This window comes from Cavia porcellus, unplaced genomic scaffold (assembly GCF_034190915.1).
Source record: "Cavia porcellus strain 051 isolate PalLab524CR breed Dunkin Hartley unplaced genomic scaffold, mCavPor4.1 scaffold_12, whole genome shotgun sequence".
NCBI classification, from domain to species: domain Eukaryota; kingdom Metazoa; phylum Chordata; class Mammalia; order Rodentia; family Caviidae; genus Cavia; species Cavia porcellus.
Window position 1 is genome coordinate 8,974,237 of NW_026947495.1, and position 25,133 is coordinate 8,999,369.

At 43.8% G+C, this 25,133-nt stretch overlaps 1 protein-coding gene across 5 annotated transcripts; it reads left to right on the top strand.

The window, feature by feature from the left end:
• Positions 1–308: 308 nt before the first annotated feature.
• Positions 309–24,775, top strand: Ammecr1l (AMMECR1 like). Of its 5 annotated transcripts, XM_063258798.1 has the most exons (10): positions 309–1,547; positions 3,356–3,466; positions 12,652–12,782; positions 13,467–13,911; positions 16,133–16,243; positions 16,559–16,673; positions 17,414–17,504; positions 19,563–19,659; positions 20,642–20,695; positions 21,393–24,775. In XM_063258798.1, exons 3-9 carry the CDS (start codon positions 12,701–12,703, stop codon positions 20,667–20,669), a joined length of 969 nt encoding a protein of 322 aa, XP_063114868.1. In that variant the 5' UTR covers positions 309–1,547; positions 3,356–3,466; positions 12,652–12,700; the 3' UTR covers positions 20,670–20,695; positions 21,393–24,775. The 5 variants fall into 5 exon arrangements, with proteins under 5 accessions (XP_063114868.1, XP_063114866.1, XP_003478676.2 ...); XM_063258796.1 differs by lacking the exon at positions 20,642–20,695 and having other exon boundaries at positions 313–1,547; XM_063258797.1 differs by lacking the exons at positions 309–1,547; positions 20,642–20,695 and adding an exon at positions 2,034–2,490.
• The last annotated feature ends 358 nt before the right edge of the window (positions 24,776–25,133 follow it).

The window sequence follows — 25,133 nt, forward strand, 5'->3', positions numbered from 1 at the left end:
GTTACATATAATTTGCATTTTTTACTCGATACTTTTCTTTGGTCTTTGAGGACAAACATGTTTAGGATGCCTTTGTACATCAACAAAAAAGCAAAACAATGCTGTGTGTGGTTGAGTTCTTTTACCTCAGGCAATTGCTTTAATTTTAAGGATTTGCCCTTGCTGCTGGGCTTAACAGAATTTGTCTGGACTATTCCACCCTCCTGTAGGACAGAAATAAGACTTTTTGCGCACTCCCATCTGTAATTAAAAATAAAAATGCTGGGGTTGGGAATGTAATATAACAGGGCACATGCTTAGCATGCACGCAGACATGGTACCATCTCCGCAAAAACAAACGACAGAGTAACCCAAAAAATGGGGTTATAAGAGCAAGTCTGGTCAAAAATAAGAATTTGAAATTAAAATGATTTAGTTTAATTTTTAAAGGATATTTTTTGCATGCTGTTCTTTTGGATGTCTGGGCCTGACTAGTACGGAGGAATGTGCTTAGTCGGGCTCTGAATAATCCTGTCCGATGTGAATCCCACTGAGATCATCTCTAGCGGGAGCTTCAGGGCCAGAGGAGAGGGACTCTTGATGTGAGCTGGCGCCACTAGAGCCAGGACCTAAAGCTGGGGAGCCTTCCTTCTCCAGTGTGTCGGAAGGCTGGCAAGGCTGGTGCAGGCAGCTGGCACCAGGCCTGGCTCTGGCCGTGGGCTGTATGATTTAAGGCTGCTCTGAGTCGTCCCTTCCAGGCTGCTTTCGAAGGCAGCGGCTGGGTCAGGCGAGGTGACGTGAGCATGGTCGCTGGGAGGAGAGCCGCTGGCAGGTCAGCGCTGAGTCCTTAAGAGCGACGAGCAGCTAGGCTGCAGCACCCCCAGGCTGCGCGAGGGCCAACACTTGGCCGCGTCGCGGACAATGCCGCCGGCCCGACTCGCACTACAGCTCCCGGCGTGCTCCGCGCCCGCGGGAGAAACCGGGCTGCCCGGTCGCACGCTCCGCTCAGCCGCCTCAGCGCCGGGCGAGGGACGTCCGCGTTCTGTCAGTTTTCCCCCAGTGTTCTTTATCCCAACTGTCTAGGACTGGGGCACGCAAATGCAAAGTAGCCCTCTAATTCAACCCCGTAGGGTCGGCACCAGCCAATAAAGTGCGCCGAAAACCACGTGACAGGGTTGGGGCGGTGCTCTGGTACCTCCCTGATCTCTATGGTTCTCCCTGGCTCGCTAGAGGGCGTCTGGTCCACTGGAGGACTCCCTACATTTTTCCTCCATTACCTCACTGCCTCCGGTGGCTGCTGGGATACCGGAGGAATCGGGTCCCGGCTCGACTAGTCCTCCAGCCACCCAGGGAATACCTCTAGTTCTTCCCGGCCGCCGCCGTCGCTTCCTCCTCAGGCCGACGGTCCCCTTCGCCCCGCCCGGTTTGCGCCGCGCGTCTGGCCTGTCGGCGGGCCTGCTTCTCTCAGGAGCCTCCACCCAGGTGCATGGCTCCATGAAGCAGGAGGAGGAGGAGGCAGAGCGCGAGAGGTCCCGTCCGCCCCGGCCGCGTCTGGGCCAAGAGAAAAGGTGGGAAACTAGGGGTTTGCCGCGCCCTCCTCCGTTGCCGCCGGGCCAGGCTTATCTTGCGCCGCCGCCGTGTCTCCGCTTCTCCCCAGGCCTACTGAACCCGGGACGGGCGCGGGGACCGGGAGTGGACCCCGGGGTGCTGGACGAGGGTCCTGGGGCAGCGTGGGGGAGGGGTTCCGGTGCGGCAGCGACCAGAGGGCGACTGGGCCCGGGGCCGCGGTGCCCTCACTGGGCGGGGGTCCTGAGGCGGCACTGGGACGTGGTGGGCGCCCGCTCAGGGCCCGGCCACGAGCGAGGCTCCAGCTGCTGCTGGGTTTGTGCACTCCCTTCAGGAAATGGGCTGGCGTCCGGGTAAAGTTTGGTGGTCTCCGGCGCCGCCTGGCGGTCCCCGCCCCGCCGCCCCCTCCCCCGCCCGCGTCTGGATCCCACCCCCGCGGCTCGGCCCTGGCTGCTCTACCCGTCGCTCTGCGGGCTCCCGGGCTGTGCTGGCGTCCCCCGCTCTGCTGCCCCACTGCCTGGTTCTTACTTTCACTTTTATCCTCTGCCTCCCTTTCCCCACCCTCCCCTTTCCGTTTTCCACTCTTGTTTCTCCTTTTTTGCTTAACTCTTAACGTGCGCGCGCTCTATTTTTCATGAGGCCCCCTTTCCATGTATCATTCCTAGCACCCATTTAGCCAGTCCATTCACCTGACACTCTTTGGGTTTGTTGCCTCTCCTTCCTGGGCTGTGGGTTTTGCCCTTCATACCGTGTCCTCCTCAATTCCCTGTCCTGATCTGAACTCTTCTATCCCTTTGGGCCTATCCTCTTTCACTGCCCTCTCCTAGGATATTGTGGGTGGGGCCTGGAGGCTTCTGTTTACATCTTGGAATAGCTCACTTCTTTTATTACTGAGGAGTGTGGAGAAGGTGAAGAGGTTATGAAGAGATTTATGCAAGACTAAGGGTAAGGCCTTTAATCCTAGCTCTCGGGAGGCAGAGGCAGGAGGATTGTTGTTGCAAGTTTGAGACCAGCCTGGGCTACAAAGTGAGCTCAAGGCCAGCCTGGACTGCATAATCAGATCTTGTCTCAAAAAGGCAAACACACACACCCCCAAAAGACTAAGGGTAAGGATGGGTGACTCTTAGCAACACTTAGCATTTTCCACTTCCTCCTGGTTTAACAGTGTGACCTGTCGTCAAGTCGGTGACCCTGGTATATTGCCCAGTAATTCTTAAGATCTTATTTTTTTGTACCAGGGATAAAACTCACGAACACGCACTTGCAAAGCAGGGGCTCATACCGCTGAACTAAATCCCCGGTGTTAACTATCTTTGTAAAGGATGTTGGACTGTGTAAAATCTGAAACCAATTGGAAAGCCTTAAAATGGTGTATCATAGCCTGAAAGCCAGTTTTGACTCAAATTGGTGATGGGCAAGTTTTAATGTGTGCCTCATGTGCAATATCAATAAAACATTTGGGGGCTGGAGATTTAGCTCAGCGGCATAAGCGCCTGCCTTGCAAGCAGGCAGTCGTGAGTTCGATCCCCGGTGCCGATAAAAAGGAAAAAGACACAAAAAAATAAAAAAAAACATTTGATCCTCAGTATCCTCCCTAGGTAATGACACTCAGGATAAGGTGACTCAGGGCATGGGACTGCTGTTGCTGTCTCATACTTCATGTTTGAAGTGTTCTGAAGAACTGAAAGCCTGTTCTCTATAGCTGTCTTTTTCCCGAAATTTCTCTGAGTTGTAATTTTTCAAAAAGTTGCATCTGAACTGTGCTGTACCTGCATTTTGTTTGTTCATTGAACCTGAATTTCCATTTTAGGTACAGAAAGAAGGAATGGAATTGGAAGGAAGAAAATTCATCCCAGAGACAAAGTAGTTCCCCTCCTCTGTTGTAGCTGTTCCTTTGGCAATATAAACTTTCCTGCTTTCAGTGAGTATTACTTTAGACGTACTTAGAATGGAGCTTTAGGGGCTGGGGATTTAGCTCAGTGTCATAAGCACTTGCCTTGCAAGCAGGCGGTAGTGAGTTCGATCCCTGGTACCGCTTTAAAAAAAAAAAAGAATGGAGCTTTGTTGCTCCATTTTTGGTGTTAGACCTATGTTTGGTTTTTTCCATGTAGGGGTACTTTGTTGATTTATATTGTTCTGCTCCAATGAATGAATCCTAATATTGATGAAGTTCTACTTGATCTTTTAAAAATGAAATGTGCCAAGACAAGCTTATTTTCCATAAATCCAATAGAGTAACTTAGATGGTACTATAGCATTACACTTCCTCTACAGTTCAAATGCATAAGGTCTGACTCTACACCCCTCCCAAATTACTTCTTAAAACAACCAGAAAGATTTCTTAAGAGATTAAGGCAATTTCTGATCATTCATGTGAACCAATGTCTTCAGCTATGGTCATATTCCCTTAAATTCTATTACAGAATGAAAAATGATTATAATGCCATGTGTAAACTTTTAAACAAAGATTCAGAGTGAAAATTATTACTGCTCCATGCCATTGGCTTTATTAATACCGCTCTGCTGGGGCTGAGGGTGTAGCTCAGTGGCAAAATACTTGGCCTACCATGTATGAGTCCCTGGGCTTTATTTCCAGCACTTTGCCAAAAGAAACCCTCTAATGACAGTGTGCTAACACTTGAGTTTTTCAGAGTGCTTCACATCTTACCAGCTTTCTGAGCCTGTTGTGAAGAAGATAGGGGTAAATGTTTTCGCTTTAAAAATGAGAGAACTGAGGCCCAGACAGTTAAGCACCATGTGGTGGATTACTTGGAAAGGAAAGAGGAGTTAAAAATAAAATTGTGACTTGTGTATTTGAACATTTTTCTTTACGTTGGCACAAATATTTGAATATGAATGTATTTCTATATGTTCTTAAGAAATCCATAGATCTTAAAATAATTGTTGTATAGGTAGATTGGTATTTTGCAGGGAAAATATTCACTGACCAGGTGTTGGGTGTGTATGCCAGAGTTTCAAAAATAGTAGAAATGTTACTTGGAATGGTTACCAGAATATTTGTGGGGTTTTTTTTTTTTTTTTTTTTTTTTGGTCTGACTGTTTCCTGGAATAGTTCCATAAGTAGGCCAGAATTACAGCTCAGGTGCCATTTCAGTACCCATAATATAATTATTAAATTGAATTTCATCTCAACTCTGTCACAAAGGAAACAACAGCCTATTCCTGTCTGTGGAAGACTTGATTTTAGCATCTGGACAGTTAACTGATAACAGAAAAAAAAAAATGGTACAACCCCTTTTTCTTTGTCTTTTTCCCACCTTCCAAATCTTCAGGAGGCTATATCTTCCAGCAAGCCATTTTTGAGGCTTGTCTTCAAAAGGTGAAACTAGATTTTCCCCCCTGCTTCAGTACTTTTTTCGATATTTGCTAAATATTTTAATGTGATTTTTTTGAAATGTAACTACTTTGACAAAGTTGGTCCGTTAGTATTAATTGAATGTCAGGATATCAAAAATAGCATATTTGGCAAATACAGTTTCTTGTTATTGTGTATCTGCAAGCTTACAAGAGGACCCCTGTAAAAATAGAACTCTTACCAGTCTCAGAGAGCCCAGTCTTTTTTATGTTTTCTGGCATCTCAGAATAAAAGGGAGCAGTGAGTGATTTATTAGAGATCACTGCTTTCAAAGGTGAAAAACACCAAGGTCATTGGAGAAATAGTCCAGTGTTAATAATATGCTCTCTTAAACTACAAAGCAGCTGAGTTGTGTTATGAAAGCATTTATTTCTATAGAAATGTTAAGAGCTCAAGAGCTGTGTTACTTTTATTAGTATAGGTAGTGATACTATTAGAACTGGCAAACAATAAATAGTAGTTTTGTGCCAAAGGCTTGCCAGATTCTTCTCATGTCTTACTACTTTGAATGGTCACAAATAGTCCTCTGTGGTGGCATATTTGTGGGGTTTGACAACTTGCCTGAATTTGCACTCCATTTGTGCATGTCCAAGTTGGAATTTGTGTCAGCATGGGCAGTTAGACTGTGACCCCAGAGCCTAACGTCTGTCCTCAGAACATGGCAACTGCTCTTGGATGATGTTAGTGTGTTGTGTTTGGTGGACTTCAGGATCCTTAGAAGGAGCCCATGGCAAATGTGGACAGCCCTTCTGCCCAGCCAGCCACATCATTCAGGTCATCCTCATGTTCTTGCTTCAGTGCCTTGATAATCTTGTATTAATCATTGAAATTATGAATGGCTACTGGAAGTATCCAGTCATTCTAAAAGAAATTCTTCTCCAGGTGCAGTTTAGAATGTATGATCTGTCAAGGGAAAGCATGAGGCTCCTACCATTAATTAGTAGCTGAGGTCAGGTCCAGGACTGACTGATTACAGGATATTTTAGCAGAAGTGACAACTATCAGCATAGAGTGGGGCAAAGTGGTGCCTGCCTGTAATCCAAGCAATGATGCAAGAGGATGAACAAGAGTTTGAGGACAGGGCTGGGGATTTAGCTCAGCAGCATAAGCACCTGCCTTTAGAGCAGGCAGTCGTGAGTTTGATCCCCGGTACCAATAAAAAGGAAAAAGACAAAAAAAAAAATTTATTAAAAAAAAAAAAAAGAGTTTGAGGACAGCCAGGGCTACATAGTGAGTTCAAGGCCAGCCTGAATGACATAGTGAGATGCTGTCTCAAAAAAAAAAAAAAAAATCAAAGTATATTTAGGTGATAGTTGACCTAGTTTTTAGACTGAATTATCCATATTGTTTCTTCATTTTGCTATGAATAATTATCAGACCCATTCTTTGATTTGTGCTGAATGGAGTTGACATTGCTGATAAGAAAGGGTACTTAAAAGTACCTATTTTCTTTGGAGTCAGAATCTGGCTATGGGAGCTGGGGATTTAGCTCAGCGGCATAAGCACCTGCAATGAAAGCAGGCAGTCGTGAGTTCGATCCCTGGTACCGATAAAAACAAAAAAGACAAAAAAAAAAAAAAAAAATCTGGCTATGCAGACCAGGCTAGCCTTGAACTTGTGGCAATCCTCTGTTGCTCAGGTTTAGTGCTATGCCACCATGCCTAATGAATCTTGAGTATATAATTAGTTACCTTGCTGAAGAACCAAAACAATCACAAGGGTTTTGTTTTGTTTTGTTTTGTTTTGTTTGTTTGTTTGTTTCCCTTTTTAGGTTGTTTTTGTTTAAAAGGTAAATTTAAATAAAATTCCTATGTAATCTATAGGTAAAATTGTCAGAGACAACCAGTTACTGTTGTGTAGGCTATACATGAGACACTATGTTAGGTGGTATTATGGAAGATAAAACACAAGTACACCGAATATGGTCATGGTTATACTTTAGCACTCTGAGAAGCTGAGATGTTTGATCCCTAAATTGGAATTTCTCAGTGGCATTGTAAGCTGCCCTACAGAGCACTGCTTAGTCCCCCACTTCCCCCGAGCCAGGGGAGGAGTCACCCAATGGTCTTGACCGTGTAGGCTCTTAACCATGTTCCATGGCAAGTAGAGTGTGTCATATAAAGGCAGAGATGGTGAGAGCTCAGCACCCTGTTGAAGGAGCAGTGACTTTGAACACCTAGGGTAGAATTGGACTTAAAAGGTTGTCTGTGTCATGTGTGTATGTTTTGTAGTGCAAGGCATTGAATCCAGGAGTGCACATATTAGGCAAATTCTCTACCACAGCCCTACAAAGTTGTCTTGAGAATGCCAGATGTGGTGGTGCATCTTGTCATTCTAGCACTGAAAAGGCACAGGCAAGCCTGGGCTACATAGTGAGTTCAAGTCCAGCTATAAACTACATAGTGAGAACCTATCTTGGAAAACAAAGTGTCTTGAGGTCCAACAGTGGTTCCTTTTTTATTTCTCCCAGCTTTCAGTTGGAGTATGGGTACTTTTTCTGTCTGGTGGAAGCCCAATCTAGTGCATTCTCATTAATTGTTTCAAAGTGGCTATATGGTAAGGAAAGGAGATCACTGCTGCTGGCTCTTGAGGTGCCCTGGAGCTTAGCTTTGCAAGAGTCACTCATCTAATAAGGCCTGGAACCGTTACAGTGTTACACACTTTAATTCAGCAAAGGGTTTTACACCTGAGTTCACTTACTGCAGAACAACTAGCTTTAGAGTACTCTGTACGTGGTCAGAGTGCCATCACTGGTAGTTTTTATGAGGCTTGAGAAGGGGTGAGAATTTCATATGCAGTTGAAGAAGTAGGGTATAAGCTGGGTCTAATGACCCACACCTGGAATCCCAGCATTCTGGGAGGCTGAGGGTGAAAGATTATAAGAATGAGTCCACCCTGGACAATTTAGCAAGACCCTGTCTCAAAAAAGGCTAAAGATATAATCACTGTGAAGGCCCTAGGTTCAATCCATAGGGGGGGAAAAAAGGGAAGAAAGAAGAGGAGGTAGGGTATGTCATTCCATAGAGTTGTTTTTAGCTTGTCAGACAGATGGTGTGTTCAAAATGCTGTTACTCTGAAATATATTATGCTGCAGTCATAGGGTCCTCAGGTCAAGCTGCTGGTACATCATCTGTCTCTTGATCAGAGTGTGTCTCAACTACTTTGTTGTGATGAGATGCCTGCTTTATTGCAGTAGGGTTAAGAGTTTCAAATCTATAAAGAAAGTTCAGATAAAATTAATAGATGGCAACTGATGTTATTTACCACCCTGCTTCACTTTGTATTCTTTAATATTTGCTTTATGCTGCCAGATAAGTAAATTGTCAGCCCTCTCCAAAGTTGGCTTCAAAATAATGTTTGAGTAGGAGGAATTGTAAATTTATGGAATAAAATTCTTAGGGTTTTGTTTTGTTTTGTTTTGTTTGTGCAGGAACTCAAACTCAGGACTTCATGTTTGCCAGGCAGGTATTGTGCCACTGAGCTGTATCCCCGGCTTGGAATAAAATTCTTAAAAATGTACCTTTTTTTCCTTTTTCTGTAATACCCAGACTCAAACCCAGCTCACTTGTGTACTAGACAAACACTCTACCACTGAAAGCCCAAGAACTTGTGCTTTATTTTGTTTTTGGAATGTGTGTTTGCTTGTGACAGAGTCTTTCTATGTAACCTGGGCTAATCTTGAACTCACTGTAGAGCCCAGACTGGCCTCAAACTCAGGACCCTCCTTAGTCCTGATATTTCAAGTGTGCAGCAGTAAACTCAACCCTAAGATGTTTTTGATGTAGAAAATACTAATTGCTCCTTTGGTCACTGACTGAAATTGTTAGTTAAATTGTTTGCTTAGTGGCTTCCCAGAAAATCCTTGAGCCTACAGAGCCACAAGATTTTGCTTGGTTTTGTCCATGTCAAGCCATAGTTTGAAAGGGCGCAGATCTTCCTGATAAATGGAAATGCTAGTTAGGACATGCCCTGCTGCATATCAGTGATAGCATGGAGGTTCAGGCAGTCTTCTAGGCTGGCTTATCTCACCCGGCACCTGTGGGCTTCGAAAGCCTCCTCTGTTGCTCTGCAGTAAGGTTTTTCACCAGACAGGTAGCTGGTATCACCTGCTGAGGAACATCTATTGCTGGATGTAATGAAAATAATGAAAGGCCAAAAAAAATAATAATAATAATGAAAGGCCTTTTTAAAACCTTAATGTTTCACCCAATTGTTTGAATTCTGGGGCTGTAGAGGCAGAACCTCTGAATCCCATTGCCCTTGCTGAAGCAGCTTTTTGGACTAGTCCTGCTTCATCTAATGTATGCCTTAAGCCTGCACATGGCCCACTGGTTAAATGCTAGGTAGATAAAGTAAGGTGAGAGCTCAGGCCAGCGGCATCCACTGTGGATTCTACAAACAGGAATGGGGAGTGAGTGCTTATCATTTTCTAGGTGAAGGCTGAGATGTTGGCTTTGGGCTGTGGAGTGGTTTTTTGGTTTTGTTTTGTTTTTGGTATCTGAAATGGAACTCTGCCTCCTGCTTGCTAGGCAGGCAGGCAGGCAGGCAGGTAGGCAGACACTGGGCCGCTGAGCTACATCTCTAGCCTTTGGGCTCTGGATTTTGATTTATTTTTTTTTTTCTGCTTGTTTTTGTTGGCAAGCTTTTTTTTTTTTTTTTTTTTTTTTTTTTTTTTTTTTTTTTTGCTGTTGGGGCTCAAACTCGTATCCTCCTGCTTGCCAGGCAAGCCTTCATGCCACTGAGCTAAATCCCCAGCCCCTGTTGGCAAGCTTCTGTACAATGATTAGTATTTCTAGTACTATACCTCCCAGAGTATAAATTTGTTTTATGTTTTGTTTTGTTTTGTTTTATACGCAGGGTAGCTTAGGATGGCCTGGAACTCATAGTGTGGTCTTACTGTCTCAGCCTCCCAAGTACTGGGAGCTGGAGTTACTGGCTATACTCCAGAGCCAGCTTCTTTCTTTTCTTTCCTTTCCTTTCCTTTTCTTTCTTTCTTTCTTTCTTTCTTTTTTTTTTTTTTTTTTTGTCACACCCTTAGGAAAAGGAGTGGACCCAGTGGTAATTGTTGAATTATTGGCAGGTCCCATTTTCCATGTGGCTTCGTGAGACAGATTGTGATTCAAATCTTAGCTCTGTTACTTAGTGGCAGTGTGGCTTTGTCAGATTTTGTGCTTCTTATCCTAAAGTCCCGCCATAAACTCATGGTAATGTGATCTGCCAGGCTGAAGGTTTGAAGGGGTCAGTGGAGTGAGTCCTCACTGCATCCTGCGCTATGTTAGCACTGCTGCAAACCCTGAGTGCACGGCTGGATGTCTGGGTACTGCCCTCCCCATAGAAGAAGTGAGCAGGAACCAGGTGATGAGAACAGCTTGGTGTGGTGGCCTTACCGCATTTAGGGTCCTGCTCATAGCCTTTACAGAGTCCATTCTAGCAGCCCCAGGCGCAAACAGTCTGAGAATGGTGAGTTATAGAAGATCTAGGATTCGAACTCTGGCTATTAGCTTTGGAATTAACATTATTAATGAAAACCCCAGTTCCCTCTTAGCTGTCTAAGTAAGATAAGTGTATCCACACTCAGAAATAATCTGCAGTGACAGGCATACCTGGAAGTATCTAGTCTTTCGTTTTGTTATAGCTACAGAAGTACAGAATTCTCTCAAAACGAAGCCCATTTTAAAACCAGAAAGTGAACTATACAAGCAATCATCCCTTGGCTAAAATAACTTTCATCTCAGCCGAGTGTAGTGGCTCATGCCTATATAATCCCAGCATTCGGGAGGCTGAGGCAGGAGGATCAGCCTAGATTACAAAGTGAGTTCAAGGCCAGCCTGAACTGCACAGTGAGACCCTGTCACAAAAAGACCAAAAAAAAAAAAAAAAAAAACCTTTCATCTCGCCCAGAAGAGCCCAAGATGGGTACTTCATCAAGGATTTGCATATATGAATCTCATAAATAATGCTTACAAACCAGGCATGATGGTACACTCATATAATCCCAGCGCTCAGGAGGCAGGATGATCACTATGGATCAGAAGCCAGCCTGGGCTACATAGTGAGTTTAAAACCAGTCATAGCAAGACCCTGTCTCAAAAAACAGTAATGTTACTTAATAAATCTTTATCTCATTCAAACTGAAGGGAAGAATTATATAGAATATAGTGACATTATAAATGGATGTATGACTATCTAATTTGATTTAAATGGCTGTAGAATTTACAACTGAAATGCTATGTTGTAGAACTATGCTTTAAAAAAATATAGTTTACAGGGCTGAGGGTATAGCTCAGTGGTAGAGTGGCCACCTAGCATGGGCAAGGCCCCGAGTTCCACTCCTGGCACTAAATAAATTAAATAAATAAGTAAATACAGACAGTTATGGTTGGGGAGGCCCAGCAGATTGAGAAGCTGAGGCAAGGGGATCACTTGAGCCCAATTGTCAACCTGAGCAACATAGTAAAACTGTCTCAAAAGAAAAGTTTGTTGCTACACATCCAAATAATAGGAAAATTTAGGGAAGATAATGCATATTGTATGTGTATACACACACAGATACCAAAAGTCACATATAATAATACCTTAAGAAGAAAGTAAGTATAATTTACTCTAAAGTCAGCAGAATTTCACAGGTTTTTTTTGTTTTATTTCATTATTATTGTTTTTTTGAGACCATCTCACTGTGTAGCCCAGGCTGGCCTTGAATTCACAGTAATCTTCCCGCCTCAGCCTCCTAAATACTGGGGTTATAGAAGTGTGCTATTATATCCAACATTTTTGGTATTGACACTGAAACAACTAGGGCATATTTTCCTGGTTTGTGGAGAAAGATCTTTGGACTTGTGGGGTGGAAGGACTGAACTCAGGATGTTTGCTCTGAGCAGCACTTTGGGGTATTTTTTGATGATGTTTGGGGTTTTTTTGTTTTTGTTTTCTTGAGACAAGGTCTCACCAAATTTCAAAGTTGCCCAGGCTGGTTCAAATTTACGATCCTCCTGAATTAGCCTCTCCAGAGAACTGATTACAGGCATGTACTGCCATGCCCAAATAGAATGTAGTTTTTGTTTTGTACCAGGAATCAAACTCAGGACCTTGCACTTACCAGAGAGGTGCTTATGCATCTGAACTATATCCCTGGCCTTACTTTTCTCTTAAAAAGCCTAAGGTCTAGCTGGGCATGATGGTGAATGTCTCTAATCCCAGCATAGAGGGAGGCTGAGACAGGAGGATTGCAAGTTTGAACCTGCTTAAGGGCATTTTAACAACTTAGACACTGTCTCAAAAAATTAAAAAAGGGTCAGCAATGTGAAGGGCCTGGGTTCAATCCTCAGGAAGGTCCCTCCCCCCAAAAAACAGAAAGATAGAAGTGCATACACATAACTATATACAGCCCTTCTTCTCCTTTACACCATCAACCAGGCTGTGTGGCCCCTTGTCCATGTGACACTACGGTTTGGTGAAGCTGGCTGGCTTTGTAGTTCTCTCCCTGACTGTGACAGGGCAGAAATGGCTACCTCACAAAAGGACTGTTAACCTTGGTCTGCTTGTGTGAGGAAAGGTTGCCTGGGTTGCAGTTTTTGAATAGGGTCTTGAAAAGATACAGAGGCATAGAAATCTGAGTGAGTTCAGTGGGAATTAAAGAGAATGTGAGGGAGGGGTTAAAAAGAGGGAGTCTGTGGAGCGGGTACCCTTTTCAGAATGACAGCTAATTGCTTTTCATCCTCACTCCTGTCTAGGTCTGAAGTCACACAGATTTAAGTTAGAGATGAGGAAAATGCTGAGAAGATGTGGTTAACAAGGAAAAGCTTGAAAATACCTCTAAAGTTCTTTAAAAATAAGATGATTCAATGTGAAGCCTGTAAAAAAGGTAGAGAAAGCAGCTCGAGTCCGACGGGTCAGGGGCACTCGCTCTTCCAGGCCAGCTGTACCTTCTGCCCTGAGTGTCAGGGAAGGGAGAGCTGCTTGTTGGCCTGCTTCCACCATGGGGATCATAAATTTTCATGGAAAATGTAGCTCTAGGTTGGGCACTCAGACAGGAGTATAAAAAGTTAAGGACCAGCCTAGCAGCTTAGGGACTTGGCAAGAGCCTGTTCTCAGTAAAGCCACATGAAAAGCTCTGGGTTATGTAGTTCAGTCCGAAAGTCTAGATGCAACCCCTAACACCAAGATTTAACAGTCCCCTTTAGGAAAGGTTCAGGAGTCTGGTATGGAAAGTGAGGGTTCTCAGAGCCCTGTTCTGCCACCATTTCAGATCATATAATCCAGAGGTCTGAGTGGAAAAGAGAATTTGATGATTATTCCCTGGTCTGCAGATCTTTTTCTCTGTGTTTTTTGTTTTGTTTTCCTGATAATGGGTACTGAAGCCAGGGTCTTCATAGCTGAGCTGCATCCCCAGCCTTATTTTTTTTAGGGTCTCCTTGAGTTGCTTGGGCTAGGCCCAAACTTTCTGTCCTCCTCCCTCAGCCTGCCAGAGTGCTAGGACTACAGGTGTGTGCTACCTTGTCCTTTCAACCATTCGAGTCAGCCCTTAACTGTTTTCTTTTTGGGTTAGGGTTCTGCAGCATTCCAGACCACGAGCACCGAGTCAGGATGGGAAAGAGACGTTGTGTTCCTCCACTCGAGCCCAGGTTGGCAGCAGGTTGTTGTGGGGTCAAGAAGCCCAAATTGTCTGCAAGTGGGACGCACAGTCACGGGAGCCAGTCCACTACTGTCCCCAGCGCTAGTTCAGGACCTCTTCAAAACCACCAGCATGTGGACAGCAGCAGTGGAAGGGAGAATGTGTCGGACTTAACTCTTGGACCTGGAAACTCTCCCATCACACGGATGAATCCCGCATCGGGAGCGCTGAGCCCTCTCCCCCGACCCAATGGAACTGCCAATGCCACGAAGAATTTGGTGGTGACTGCAGAGATGTGCTGCTACTGCTTTGATGTACTCTACTGTCACCTCTATGGCTTCCCACAGCCACGACTTCCTAGATTCACCAATGACCCCTAGTGAGTAAAGGAAGCACGGGGACCTGTGGAGGGCGCAGTGCAGCTTCTGAGGGCATTCTTCACATAAGAGCCACTGCTGATTAAGCTTGAACATCATTTGAGCTGAGTAATAAGAGCAGAGTGAAGAGATGAATACAGTGTCTCTTTAGACTGTTCAGTGGGTTCAGCAGTGGGAGGGGCTGGGTTATGTTTGGAGGACGCATGTAGGTTTGTCATTAAAGTCATGCAATAACTTAATTCTGGGTTTACGTGGTGATGGTAGGTCATTTAACCTGTTCTGTCTAGAAGCCACACTGTGGGGCACCACAGTAGTTACTTGGGACTGGTGAGTGTCTGAAGCCCAGGCCAGAGACAAGGATCTCAATCATTGGGAGCTGCTGCTGCTTCTTCATTTTTTTTTGGAAGTGATGGGGGTAGAGGGAGCTAATACTTTGAACAAGGATCACCTCTGTTTTGTTCATCAGCAATCCCTGGTAATCACATAGAATAGAGCTGCTAGTAGCCCATTATTAAGAAGTCAGAGTTGTTTTTATTTCAAGACTCTGTTGTTTGTCCCAAGACTTTTGGAGGTGTTAAGGAAGTATAAGTAATTATATCTGTGTTTTCTTTTTACGCAAAATTGGAAGCAGCTCTCAGCTGGCTTTGAAGAACACAGTTGCATTTGATTTTTGTTTATGGGGGAGTCTTGGAGTATTTGTTGATTGATCTAAGATCATTCTTTTCTCAGCCGTTGATACTCTGACAAGGATTGGGGAGTATAAAGAGAAGGTCCTTACCCTCAGGCAACATGGCATTGAGCTGACAAAATCAAGTACAATGATAACTAGTAGTGCAGGGGAATTTACCTCTGGGTGACTGTGTCTGAGGAAAGCACCTGAAGGAAGTGTGATGATTTTCAGGTGGTGTCGCCGTGCGCCGCTAGGAAACTCCCGGTTGAACCGATGAGGATGACAAGCCAGGTCAGAATACAGGTGTCCAGAACAGGAGAGGGTTTGGTTTTAAAAACAGGTACTTGCCTTGGTGTGAGTGACTAGGGTTTAGAACCTATGGGGCATAACCTGCAGAGGGCTGTTTGTATCATTCAGAGCTCTAAAGGTTCACCTCACTGGTTTAGGCTATTGTGTTTAGGACTTTGTGTTTTCATCCTGTAGGTAATAAAAGTCTTTCGAAGTTTTGGGAAACAGTTGCATTGGTTGATACTATAGAGGTCTTTTGTATGATACTTGGCAATTGAATCCACTAAGCTATATCTCCAAGCCTTTTTTTTTTTTTTTTTTTTTTTTTTTTTTTGAGATTTTGAGACAGGGTCTCAATGAGTTGCCTAAAGTTGGACTCCAACTTGCAATCCCCCTGCTTCAGTCTTCCAGAGTGCTTGGGTTGCAGGCGTACATTAGCACGCTCAGCTAGGTACAGGTGCTATACTAGAAAGAAATGTGAGTAGTGAAGATTTGCTAGCAGCCTTTGTAGCATTTAAGTTGTCTCTGAATGGTGATTCACTCGAAGCTAAGAGGTGACTGTGGTACACACTTGCAATCCAAGCGCTTGTGAGGGTGAGGCAGACGGTCACAAGTTTGAGACCAGCCTGGATTACATAGCGAGACCCTATATAGTCAAAGGCCAAAAAAGAGACGAGAAACCAAGAGATAAGGTTATTAGGGGGTATGGAGGGATCTCGGAAAGATTCCATCACTGTCTGATGGAGCTTAAAGCATGACTTTGATCTAGGAACGGAATTGGCATTTTCTGCTAATAAAAACCTTTCTTGAGAAGGCATTATTTTTTTTTCCAAAAAACTTGTGAATAGGAAATATTTATAGTTGCCAGGGGCAGTTGTAATTACAGGAACAGTATGGGCTTATAGAGAATGCTCCCAGACATGAGTGTGGAGATACTCTGGCAAGGTGTATGGCTGTGAAAGATAGAGCTGGATGATATGCTACCTAAAAATAGAGAGAAGAGACTTTGAAGAAGTGGAGCCCTGGGCAGTGGGAAGGAGAGTAGCCATGAATGTGGCACTGGAGTGCATGAAGCTGTCAGTGCAGAGCCTGGGAAAGGCTGCAGCAAGGGCCTTCAAGGTGGTTCCTCATGTTTCTAGCTAGGACTGAGCCACTTCTAGAGCTTATCAGATAGCTGCAAGTCATACCATCTTTTTGGACAATTAAATGAAGAGGAACATTATTAATTTGAGACTAGAGAGTGTTTTGTGTTTTTCTTTTTTTAGTCCGCTTTTTGTGACATGGAAGACAGGGCGGGACAAGCGGCTTCGTGGCTGCATTGGGACCTTCTCAGCCATGAATCTTCATTCAGGACTCAGGGAATACACGTTAACCAGGTAATGACACTAGACATTAAGCACTGTAGGTAAACTGGCTATACGGGGAAATACTTGCCTGATTTCATTTTTTAAAAAATGATACATTCTGAGCATTCCTTTCTGATGATCAGGAATTGCAGGCTCTTTAACCTGGTGAGTCACTTAGCAGTGCCCATCTAGACAGTGACTAGCATCACAATTGGTATCGTGTGGAGTTGGTGGATGATAGATGTTTTTTGTGTATCAGGATTCACAGCTCTGCGGGCTTTGTGACATGGGACGTTGGTGCCTGACTCCCAAGCAGCCTCACTTATGTTTTCTGTCCCCCTGCAGTGCACTTAAGGACAGCCGATTTCCCCCCCTGACCCGAGAGGAGCTGCCTAAACTTTTCTGCTCTGTTTCCCTCCTTACTAATTTTGAGGATGCCAGTGATTACCTGGACTGGGAGGTGAGAGCAGCTGCATTTGGAATCCTGCATCTTGTTGCGTTTGGGTTTGGGTTAGTACATGGCAATGTCTCCTCACTGAGAGAGGGCCTGAGATGTGGGAACTGGGTGCCACTGTGGGCAGGACAGGTAACAAAAGGTACTGGTCTATTAGGAGTGGGAGGAAATGCAGAAGCTTTGTTTTCTCATTTCTTCCCTCTATATCTAATGAGAAATAATGAGATGATATAAAATATTCCACATCCTTCTTGGCAAGCCCTTGAGGACAAGTTTTTATTAGGAATCAGGTGCCAAGAATCATGAACTCATGCTGGGTATGGTGGTGCATACCTATAATTCTAGCACTTTCAGAGGCTGAGGCAGGAGGATCATTGCAAGTTCAAAACCAGCCTGGAACTACAGTGTGAAACCATGTCTCAGTAAATATATTTTGAACACAGATTAAAAATCTTGTACTTGGCATGCTTATTTATGAAATAGGTCAAAAGTAAAGTACTCAAATTATTGGGTAAACTATTTTAAACTATTTAAAAATTTTATTAAGGTTATGTTCTCTGGGAAGTGACTACATATATACTCAAATTCTCCCTAAAGCTTAACTTTCTTGCCCTTTATCTGAGAGTCATGAAAAGCAAATTCTACTCTTCTTACATAGGTCAAGCTGGCAGGTTACAGAGTCCAGTTATATGTTCAGTTTCATTAGAATAAGTAAATGCTATCTACTATGTTGTGTCTTTCTATAGGTAGGGGTCCATGGAATTCGAATTGAATTTATCAATGAAAAAGGCATCAAACGCACAGCCACGTACTTGCCTGAGGTTGCTAAGGAACAAGGTGAGTTAGACAAATGGACATTGAGTGAATAGTGCTATTCATAACCATGCCTTTCTTTTGCCATGCCACTTAAAAGGACACAGAAATGGAGTGTGTCATCGTTCTGCTGAGCTGTTACTAACATGCTTTTTTTTTCCCTTAAGATTGTTATTTGTTTTGCAACAGGGTCTCACTGTGTAGCAAACTCACAGCAGGCCTCCTGCCTCAGCCTCCAGAGTAGTGGATTAGAAGCATGCATTATCATACCCAGTTTTAATACTACAGTCCTATAACACCAGGATCCCAAGAAGACCTAGGAACCATAAAAGGAGAAAAGGAAACTATTTCCTTTACCTGACCACTTGTAATAGTTTTATTTGTTGTCCTCTTAATTACAATGGTAATCATAGCAAAACTCCAATAATCAACCTGACCACATTATAGAATTCATTTCTAAAGGGAGATTACCTATATCAGTGGGTATTGAACTTCTAATTGTGAATCATTAAATGTGTTAACACTTAGCAAAGATCAAAACATTTTCTCTCCTGGTTGGTTGGTTGGTTTGTAAAGGGAATCTAAACTCAGGACCTTGTACTTGCCAGGTCCCTCCTGTTTTTTAAGAATTCAGACTTAATGATTTTTTAAAATTTTTATTCATCTTTTTGAGACAGAATTTCACTGTGCAGCTCAACAAACTGGTCTTGAACTAGTCTTCCTGCCTCACCCTCCCAAGTGCTGGTATTATAGGTATCTGCCACAAAGCTTAACCCCTTAATTGTTTTGGTTTTTTTTTTTTTTTACCCCTTAATTCTTATAATGAAGACATAAAGATGGGAAGTGGGTTTGGCAGTTTTTTCTGTAAAAGAATATCCAGAGAAGTGCTTTTAAATGTTTCTTCTGGTTTTTGTGTGATGTAGCTCAGACTTTTTTCTTTTTTTTTTGAGACGGTTTCACTATGCAGTTCAGGCTGGCCTTGAACTCACTTTGTAGCCCAGGCTGGGCTCAATTCACAGTGATCTTCCTGCTTCAGCCTCCTAATTGCTGGGATTATAGGTATTAGCCACCATGCCCAGCTATCTTTCCTTCTTGAGGTTAATCTGCTTTTGAAAATAGTATGTTAGACACTGTTAGTTAGATGTGAACCTGGAATAGAGAAAAACACCCAATTGAGTGTATTATGAGCAAATTATGTGGAAAGTGATTGCCTTTTTTCCATTGTGGTTGGATTTCAGCTTAAAAGCATTGTGGATGTGGCATAAAAAGGAAGCCTTGGCACACATACTGCCAGTAGTCCCAACATTCTGGGAGGCTGAAACAGTAAGATCACAAGTTCAGATCTCCTACTGGGGCAACTTAGGAAGACCCTATCTCAAAAAATAAAAACATGTAGAAACAAAGTTCAGTGCAAAGGCCTGGGTTTACTTCCCAACACTACAAAAAAGTAGGCAGGATTCAACAATGTAAATAGTTTCCTGGTGCCAGTTCTGTGTCGTAGAAAACAACTCCTAGAAATCATCAAACAAGAAAAGTCACTCAAGGTGGGTGTGGTAGCACATGCCTATTATCCCAGCACTCACCTGTTGATGCAGGAGATTGCTGGGAGTTCAAGACCACCCTGGACTGCAAAGTGACACTCTGTCTCAAAAATAAAAGGCCACTCATACAAGTCTAGGCTACAGAATTTGATGCTCTTTCCTAGCTGGAGAGAGTTGTGTGTACTTGTAATCTTGGCAAGTTGGAGGCTGAGGCAGGCAGGATACATCAGTAAACAAAGTTCATCCTTTTCCGCATAGGGCTTTCACTGAATACCGATAGGAGTAACAAACCAGTCTTAAGTGAGGACCATGTTTGCTCCATGCTAATTACACTGGGTAATACCTAACAGGAAAGACATAGGAGCTGGGGACAGCCAGCATGGCACATGCTGATCGGTCATCTCATTTCTGGGTCACCGTGGGGCTGTCATTGAAGCAGATGGGCTCCGGGTATGTGAGCTGGTGTGCAGGCCCTCCCCCAGCATACCTGGCTACTCCGTGAGTCCCATCCATGCTGATCTGGTGTGGTTTCTCTTCACAGACTGGGATCAGATCCAGACAATAGACTCCTTACTCAGGAAAGGTGGCTTTAAGGCTCCAATTACCAGTGAATTTAGAAAAACGATCAAACTCACCAGGTAAGCTACTATCTTGTTTTCCTTGTCATTTTCATGTAGTGGGGGTTGGATAGAGAATACTTTTGGTGGGGAGGGAAAGAAAAGCGTTTTCTCAGCTAATGCCCCTAAACCAAAGAGAGATAGGTAAGGTTTTAAGTTCTGAGGAAGCAACACGAACAAAGCTAGGTTCCTTCAGTGTCCCATATGCTTCTGTGGCTATAGTGGAGTTGGAGCAAGGATTAGGTCTGCCAAGAGTCTAGGCTGTCTCACCAGAGCCACATGGTTGAGAGGCTGGGGGAGTGGAATACACTCCTGCGTTGAAGTCCAGGGCCAGTGAAGGTGCCCTTTTCTTAACTGCATGTATGGTCAGGTGCAAAGGATTCAGGACAGTCAGAGGTGCTTTTACAGAAAGTTAAGAGGATATGCCTCCCCTCTTTGGATACTGTGTTTCCATGGGGAGACTACATAATGTCATAGAATGCATGCAAACTTTGGGTCGGAGTCACTGACTAGCTGTGTTACCTTATCTAGTTACTCACCTCTCTGAGCTGTTTCCTGTCTGTAAACTGTGAGTGCTAATCCAGTAGGGATGCTGTAGGATGTGATGGGTGTGGAGAATTTCTAGACCAGGGCCAGGCAAACTGTAAGTGATCAGTAGATGTCAGTTCTCTTCCTGTCCCTAACTAAAGTTGGAAGTACTGAGAGGTTTAGCTTCTGTGGGCTTCTATTGGGCCCTCTTGTGTAAAACGCTGAATAATCTAATAATAGTGCCTTTCGGGTCTATTTGGAAGACAACCCAGTGTTTTGAAATACTTTGGATTCCAAAGTGAAGGGGCTGGGGGTGAAGCTCAGTGGCAGAGCACATGCTTAGCATGCACAAGGCCCTGGGTTCAATCCTCAGCGCCCAAAAAAAAAAAAAACCACTCTTCAAATACAAAGCATTATTATTATTACTATTATTATTACAATTTATTTGAACAGCCATTTCCCTGTCAAAATTCAGGAATAACCACCTTGCAGTGGAGGAGTGATTACAGTGGGAAAGAGATGGCTCTGGGTAAGGATTGTCACACCCAGCTCCTGTGGTCTGTAGTAGGCTCCATAGGTTTGTAACACCCCATGCTTCGCATCCTGACTCATGGCTCTTTCCAGAGCAAAGCCAAAATGCTATGAACTCTGTTCTGATGACCCCGTGATGTGGCATTCATCTGGGGATTGAGACCTGGCCTATATAGCCCAAGGATCCTTTAACCTGCTTCATCAGAATTTGACCCAGAATTAGGTATCTGTGCCCCTTTTAGTTACGATAACTTGTTTGTTGCTCTTCTGCAAATTGAAGTTGCATTTCTGTCAAATTTACCTCATTATAACCTGAAAGTGGATGTGCAATTTACACTGGGTTTTGGTGTAGCCATCTTCCAATCTGCCACCCATGTAATTTGATCTTGCAAGTCTTCATCCAGACCCCAGTAGCAGATTGCTTACAAGCAGCCTGATGATAAGCATACGTAGCGTTTAAAGGTGGGATGTGCTGAGTGCATTCTCAGGGGTGAACTGTGATTGTGCTTTTTCATCTTGTTCATTTGTAATAACAACATTGTTTTCTTGTGCCGTCTTTCATTTTCTGTAAATAAGATTGCTCTTGGTCTTCCATTTTATTCTTTGAAAATGTGGACAAGCTTTTGGTTTTCTCTGCTGAGTGACTTTACAGAGTGTGTTTGGGTTCCTAATACCCTTGCTGTTTCCTTATGCAGGTACCGAAGTGAGAAGGTGACAATCAGTTACGCAGAGTACATTGCTTCTCGACAGCACTGTTTCCAGAATGGCACTCTTCATGCCCCACCCCTCTACAATCATTACTCCTGACACACGGCTGCATGACCAGTCCCACCCCCCTGTGGCCACCAATGGCTATGACATCATTGGAGCAGATGCCTCCTCTTCCTGGTCCAGTTACTTCTATTACTGCACCATTTTATGATGCTAGCTTCCGTTGTCAAGTCTGCCTCCCACTGACTGAGGGAGTGTGGGGTTACACTGAATGAAACAGAACTTGAGGGGCCCAAGCCTTATCTCAGCCTTTCCTCAGTATGGGGTCCCATTGGATTGGGGCTTCTGCATGACTAGTGAGAATCGCTGTGTGGGTGTTGAAGACCCTGGTCTGGTGATTTGCCACATGTGTGTTGGCTACACATTGGAATTAAAGTTGATGATCCATGGAGGTTTACCCACCCACAGCCTCCCAGATCAGATAGGTGTATTCCCCTGGCAGTCTGGGCAACGGAGACCAACAAGAAACATTTTTAGGTTGTTTTAAATTCCTTTTTTTAAAACTTCCAGTTTATTGCGTACCAAGAGTTGATCACAACCTCCATGCTTCCTAAGTGGATGCCATTTTAGGGTTGAGCATGGGCACCATGAGTCCTTTGAGACTCTTGGACAGAGACCCACACCAAGATCCGAAGCCCTGCAGATGGCGTTACAGATCTCATTGCTCAGTGAGGCGCGAAGGTTTGGAATTCTCTCCCCACTGGCACTCTTCCTGCATCAAGTCTCCTGCTGTTACATGGAGCCCTGTGGTATGGCCTGCTGAGAAATGGAGTGCAGAGGCCCATGGGAGAGCTTGGTGTCATCACTGTGTGAGATGTGAAGAGAGAGGCCTCTTTCTCACCACCTGGCTACCTCACTCCTCACTGGTAGCAGTGCCTATAGCTGGATCTAGGTTCTCAAAAGTGCAGATGTGCAAATGGGCAGTTGGGTTGGGCTCATCATTCTAGATAGTTGGGTCTCTTGAGCTGGTTTTCTTTGCAGGCAAACATTCTGAGAGACCTTTAAGTAGGCAAGTTATTGTTCTAGTTTGCCTAAGGTGATGTTTCTGTCCTTTTTAAGACTCTAGAGCAAAGTTGTGTAATTGAACAAAGTAAATCAATCTAGTCTACCATGCTGGGAGTTTTAACCCCACCAGGGCATAGTTCCAAATTGTTCTTTTTTTCTGTATCATTTAAACTTCCATGTGATACTTCCCTTCCAAACATCATTTGCTAATTTAGTTTTTCTCTCTCTTGACTCATCTTCACTCATGTGATAGCAGAGGTCATAGAACTGGGGGGCTTGACAGAGCCTTCAAAAGCACTGTCTCAGAGGCATTGCTGGTGACTCAGGAAGAGATGGCCAGCTAAAGAAAGGGTACCTGGACAGTACGCTAGTTCTTCACAACATGCTTGGAGAATTCTGGAAGTGAATCGTGTGTCAACCCAATGAACATGTTTTATTTTTTAGTTACGTGGTATTGATGTGGCTTTCCAAAATGGGCATAAATTCAAGTATAAAGAACTTGGCGCTTTCTTCCACAAAGTTGGGTAGGGGGACATAATCTTAAGACATTGCCCTCCAGTTCCTGGGACAAATTAGAGGGAGTAGCTTTGTGCTGCGGGCAGGACTGGGGTATGTGGGAAGATTTAGATGACATTAGAGTGCCCAGAGTATGCCCCCTCGTTGCTGGTCACCTTGTGTAAATGAAGGTGAAGTGGTCATCTCATGATGTCCTGCTGCTGAGGATATTACATACCTTGTTACAGATGTGACAATAGTTACCCTTAGGTGCCATGGATTGATGTCAAGGTGGTCAGCTCTAGACTAAGCTACCCACCTCCAGTTTGTACAAACAGTATTGATACATAGGGCTACACTCATTACTGTTAAAGTGTTCTATGTTAAAAGTTGTGTTTGATTTCTAAAGATTTAAAAAAAAAAAAAAAGCAAAAAAATTGGTGCTAAACTTTCACCCCTGAGCACGCTCAGTGAGACTGGTCATGCAAGCATTTACAGTGCCATGTTCCTCAAGCCTATTTTTCTTGTAGAAATGTTGCCCTATTTGTCTTCCCAGTGTATAGTATGTAGTTTTATTTTATTTTATTTTATTTTATTGAGGGTGGGGTAGGATACCTGCCATTTAAGAAAATTAAATTTTTAAACCCCCCAAATGGGGGAAAAATCAGTGCACAAGAATAGGGCTGATGGAAGCCCAGCATCACACTGAAGTAGGCTCAGTGGTTTTGGAGTGAAGAAGCCTTACTCCCTGCACATTCCCTCATATTCCTAACAAGTCCAGCAGTGGAGGTGCGTGAGCTCCTCTTGCCTTGTCGGAGCTCAGAAGGCAGCCAAGGGAGACTATGTGGGCCCTGTCAGAGTCCATCCTGACCAGGGCGTGACAGGAAGTAGTCTGGAAGTGTGTGGTTGTGGTGCCCTTGTGGAACTGTGGGGGAGGTGGCTCTCAGGAAAAATACCTGGTCTGGATCATCCACGCGGCAGCTTTGCATAGGGAGGTGACAGCTCCAAGCTGGAGCAGATCTGCCTTCCACTTGCTTGACCAAAGCAGTAATGAGGGTGGCCAATACATGCCAACGACTGGGATACATAGGACTGAGAGGGAGAGCATAGGAGGTGCTTTCCTACCTGCTGCTCCCTCTGTTCTTGGGCCACTGAACAGTAGGTAACCACTGTTGTGAGGGACCGGCCCAACTCCCTGGCTTGGTTCAGTGTGTGTTTCATCCCTAGCTGTGAGTGCCTTTTGGTCTGGAAAGTTGGCTTGTCTCATAATACCCACAGCTAGGACATTTTCCCTGTAATTACGAATTGTTCTTGTTTTCCATTAACTTAAGAGAGTGTCTTTGATCACTAGAGTTTGTCAGTGTTGGATTGTTTCCACTGTGAGGTTCTTAAAACTTTTTCGCTGCATATTGAAACAATTCATGTTAGATACTCTTTCCACATAAAAGGTTTGTAGTTGAGACATTACATATATTTTACGTTTATAATAAAAACCATCTATACAAAAGAAGTCCTGGGTGTTAATTTTAATATTTTGCACAAGATCTGTTTTCCATAATATGTTAACCAGTTTCACTAACTGTTGATGTTTTTTTTCTATCAAGATTTCTGGAGCCTAGGGATCTACTTGTTCTGTTCATTTTGTTCTTATTTCCCTGAAGCAAAAGACTATATGGCCTTCAGTGCAAAGACTTCAGACCAATTCTTTGTATCACACTTGGTTGCCTCTTGGCTATATAACTTCTGAGTGCAAATCATTGAACTCTTTAATGAAGTATTGTAGAGAATAAATCATAATGAGTAAAAATTGTTCTTCGGCTGTCTTTTTTTTTTTTTTTTGTAACCATGTGAGATTATCTAGAGTGCTAGTTGGCGGTCATTAAATTTTAAAGATAGCCAACCAAGTAGTAAGTAGCCGCCATATTTATAAACTTGCTTTTGTTTTGTTTTTGTGGTTGGTAGCAATACCAGTGGGAGTTTTTTTAAGAGCCAAGTTTCCTGAGCTATCATTCAAGAACACTTTACGAAAAGGTTCAGGCTGGGGATTTAGCTCAGCGGCCTAAGCACCTGCCTTGCAAGCAGGCAGTCGTGAGTTTGATCACTGGTACCGATAAAAAGGAAAAACAAACAAACAAACAAAAAAAAGGTTCATGGTTTTCATTAGA

What these genes read in the sequence shown, in the direction of transcription:
- Ammecr1l (XM_063258796.1), top strand. Translation starts at nt 12,701, where the DNA reads ATGTGGTTAACAAGGAAAAGCTTGAAAATACCTCTAAAGTTCTTTAAA. An exon ending in ATGTGAAGCCTGTAAAAAAG is followed by an intron (nt 12,783 to 13,466) that starts GTAGAGAAAGCA and finishes TTTTTGGGTTAG; the next exon opens with GGTTCTGCAGCATTCCAGAC. An exon ending in GTGATTACCTGGACTGGGAG is followed by an intron (nt 16,674 to 17,413) that starts GTGAGAGCAGCT and finishes GTCTTTCTATAG; the next exon opens with GTAGGGGTCCATGGAATTCG.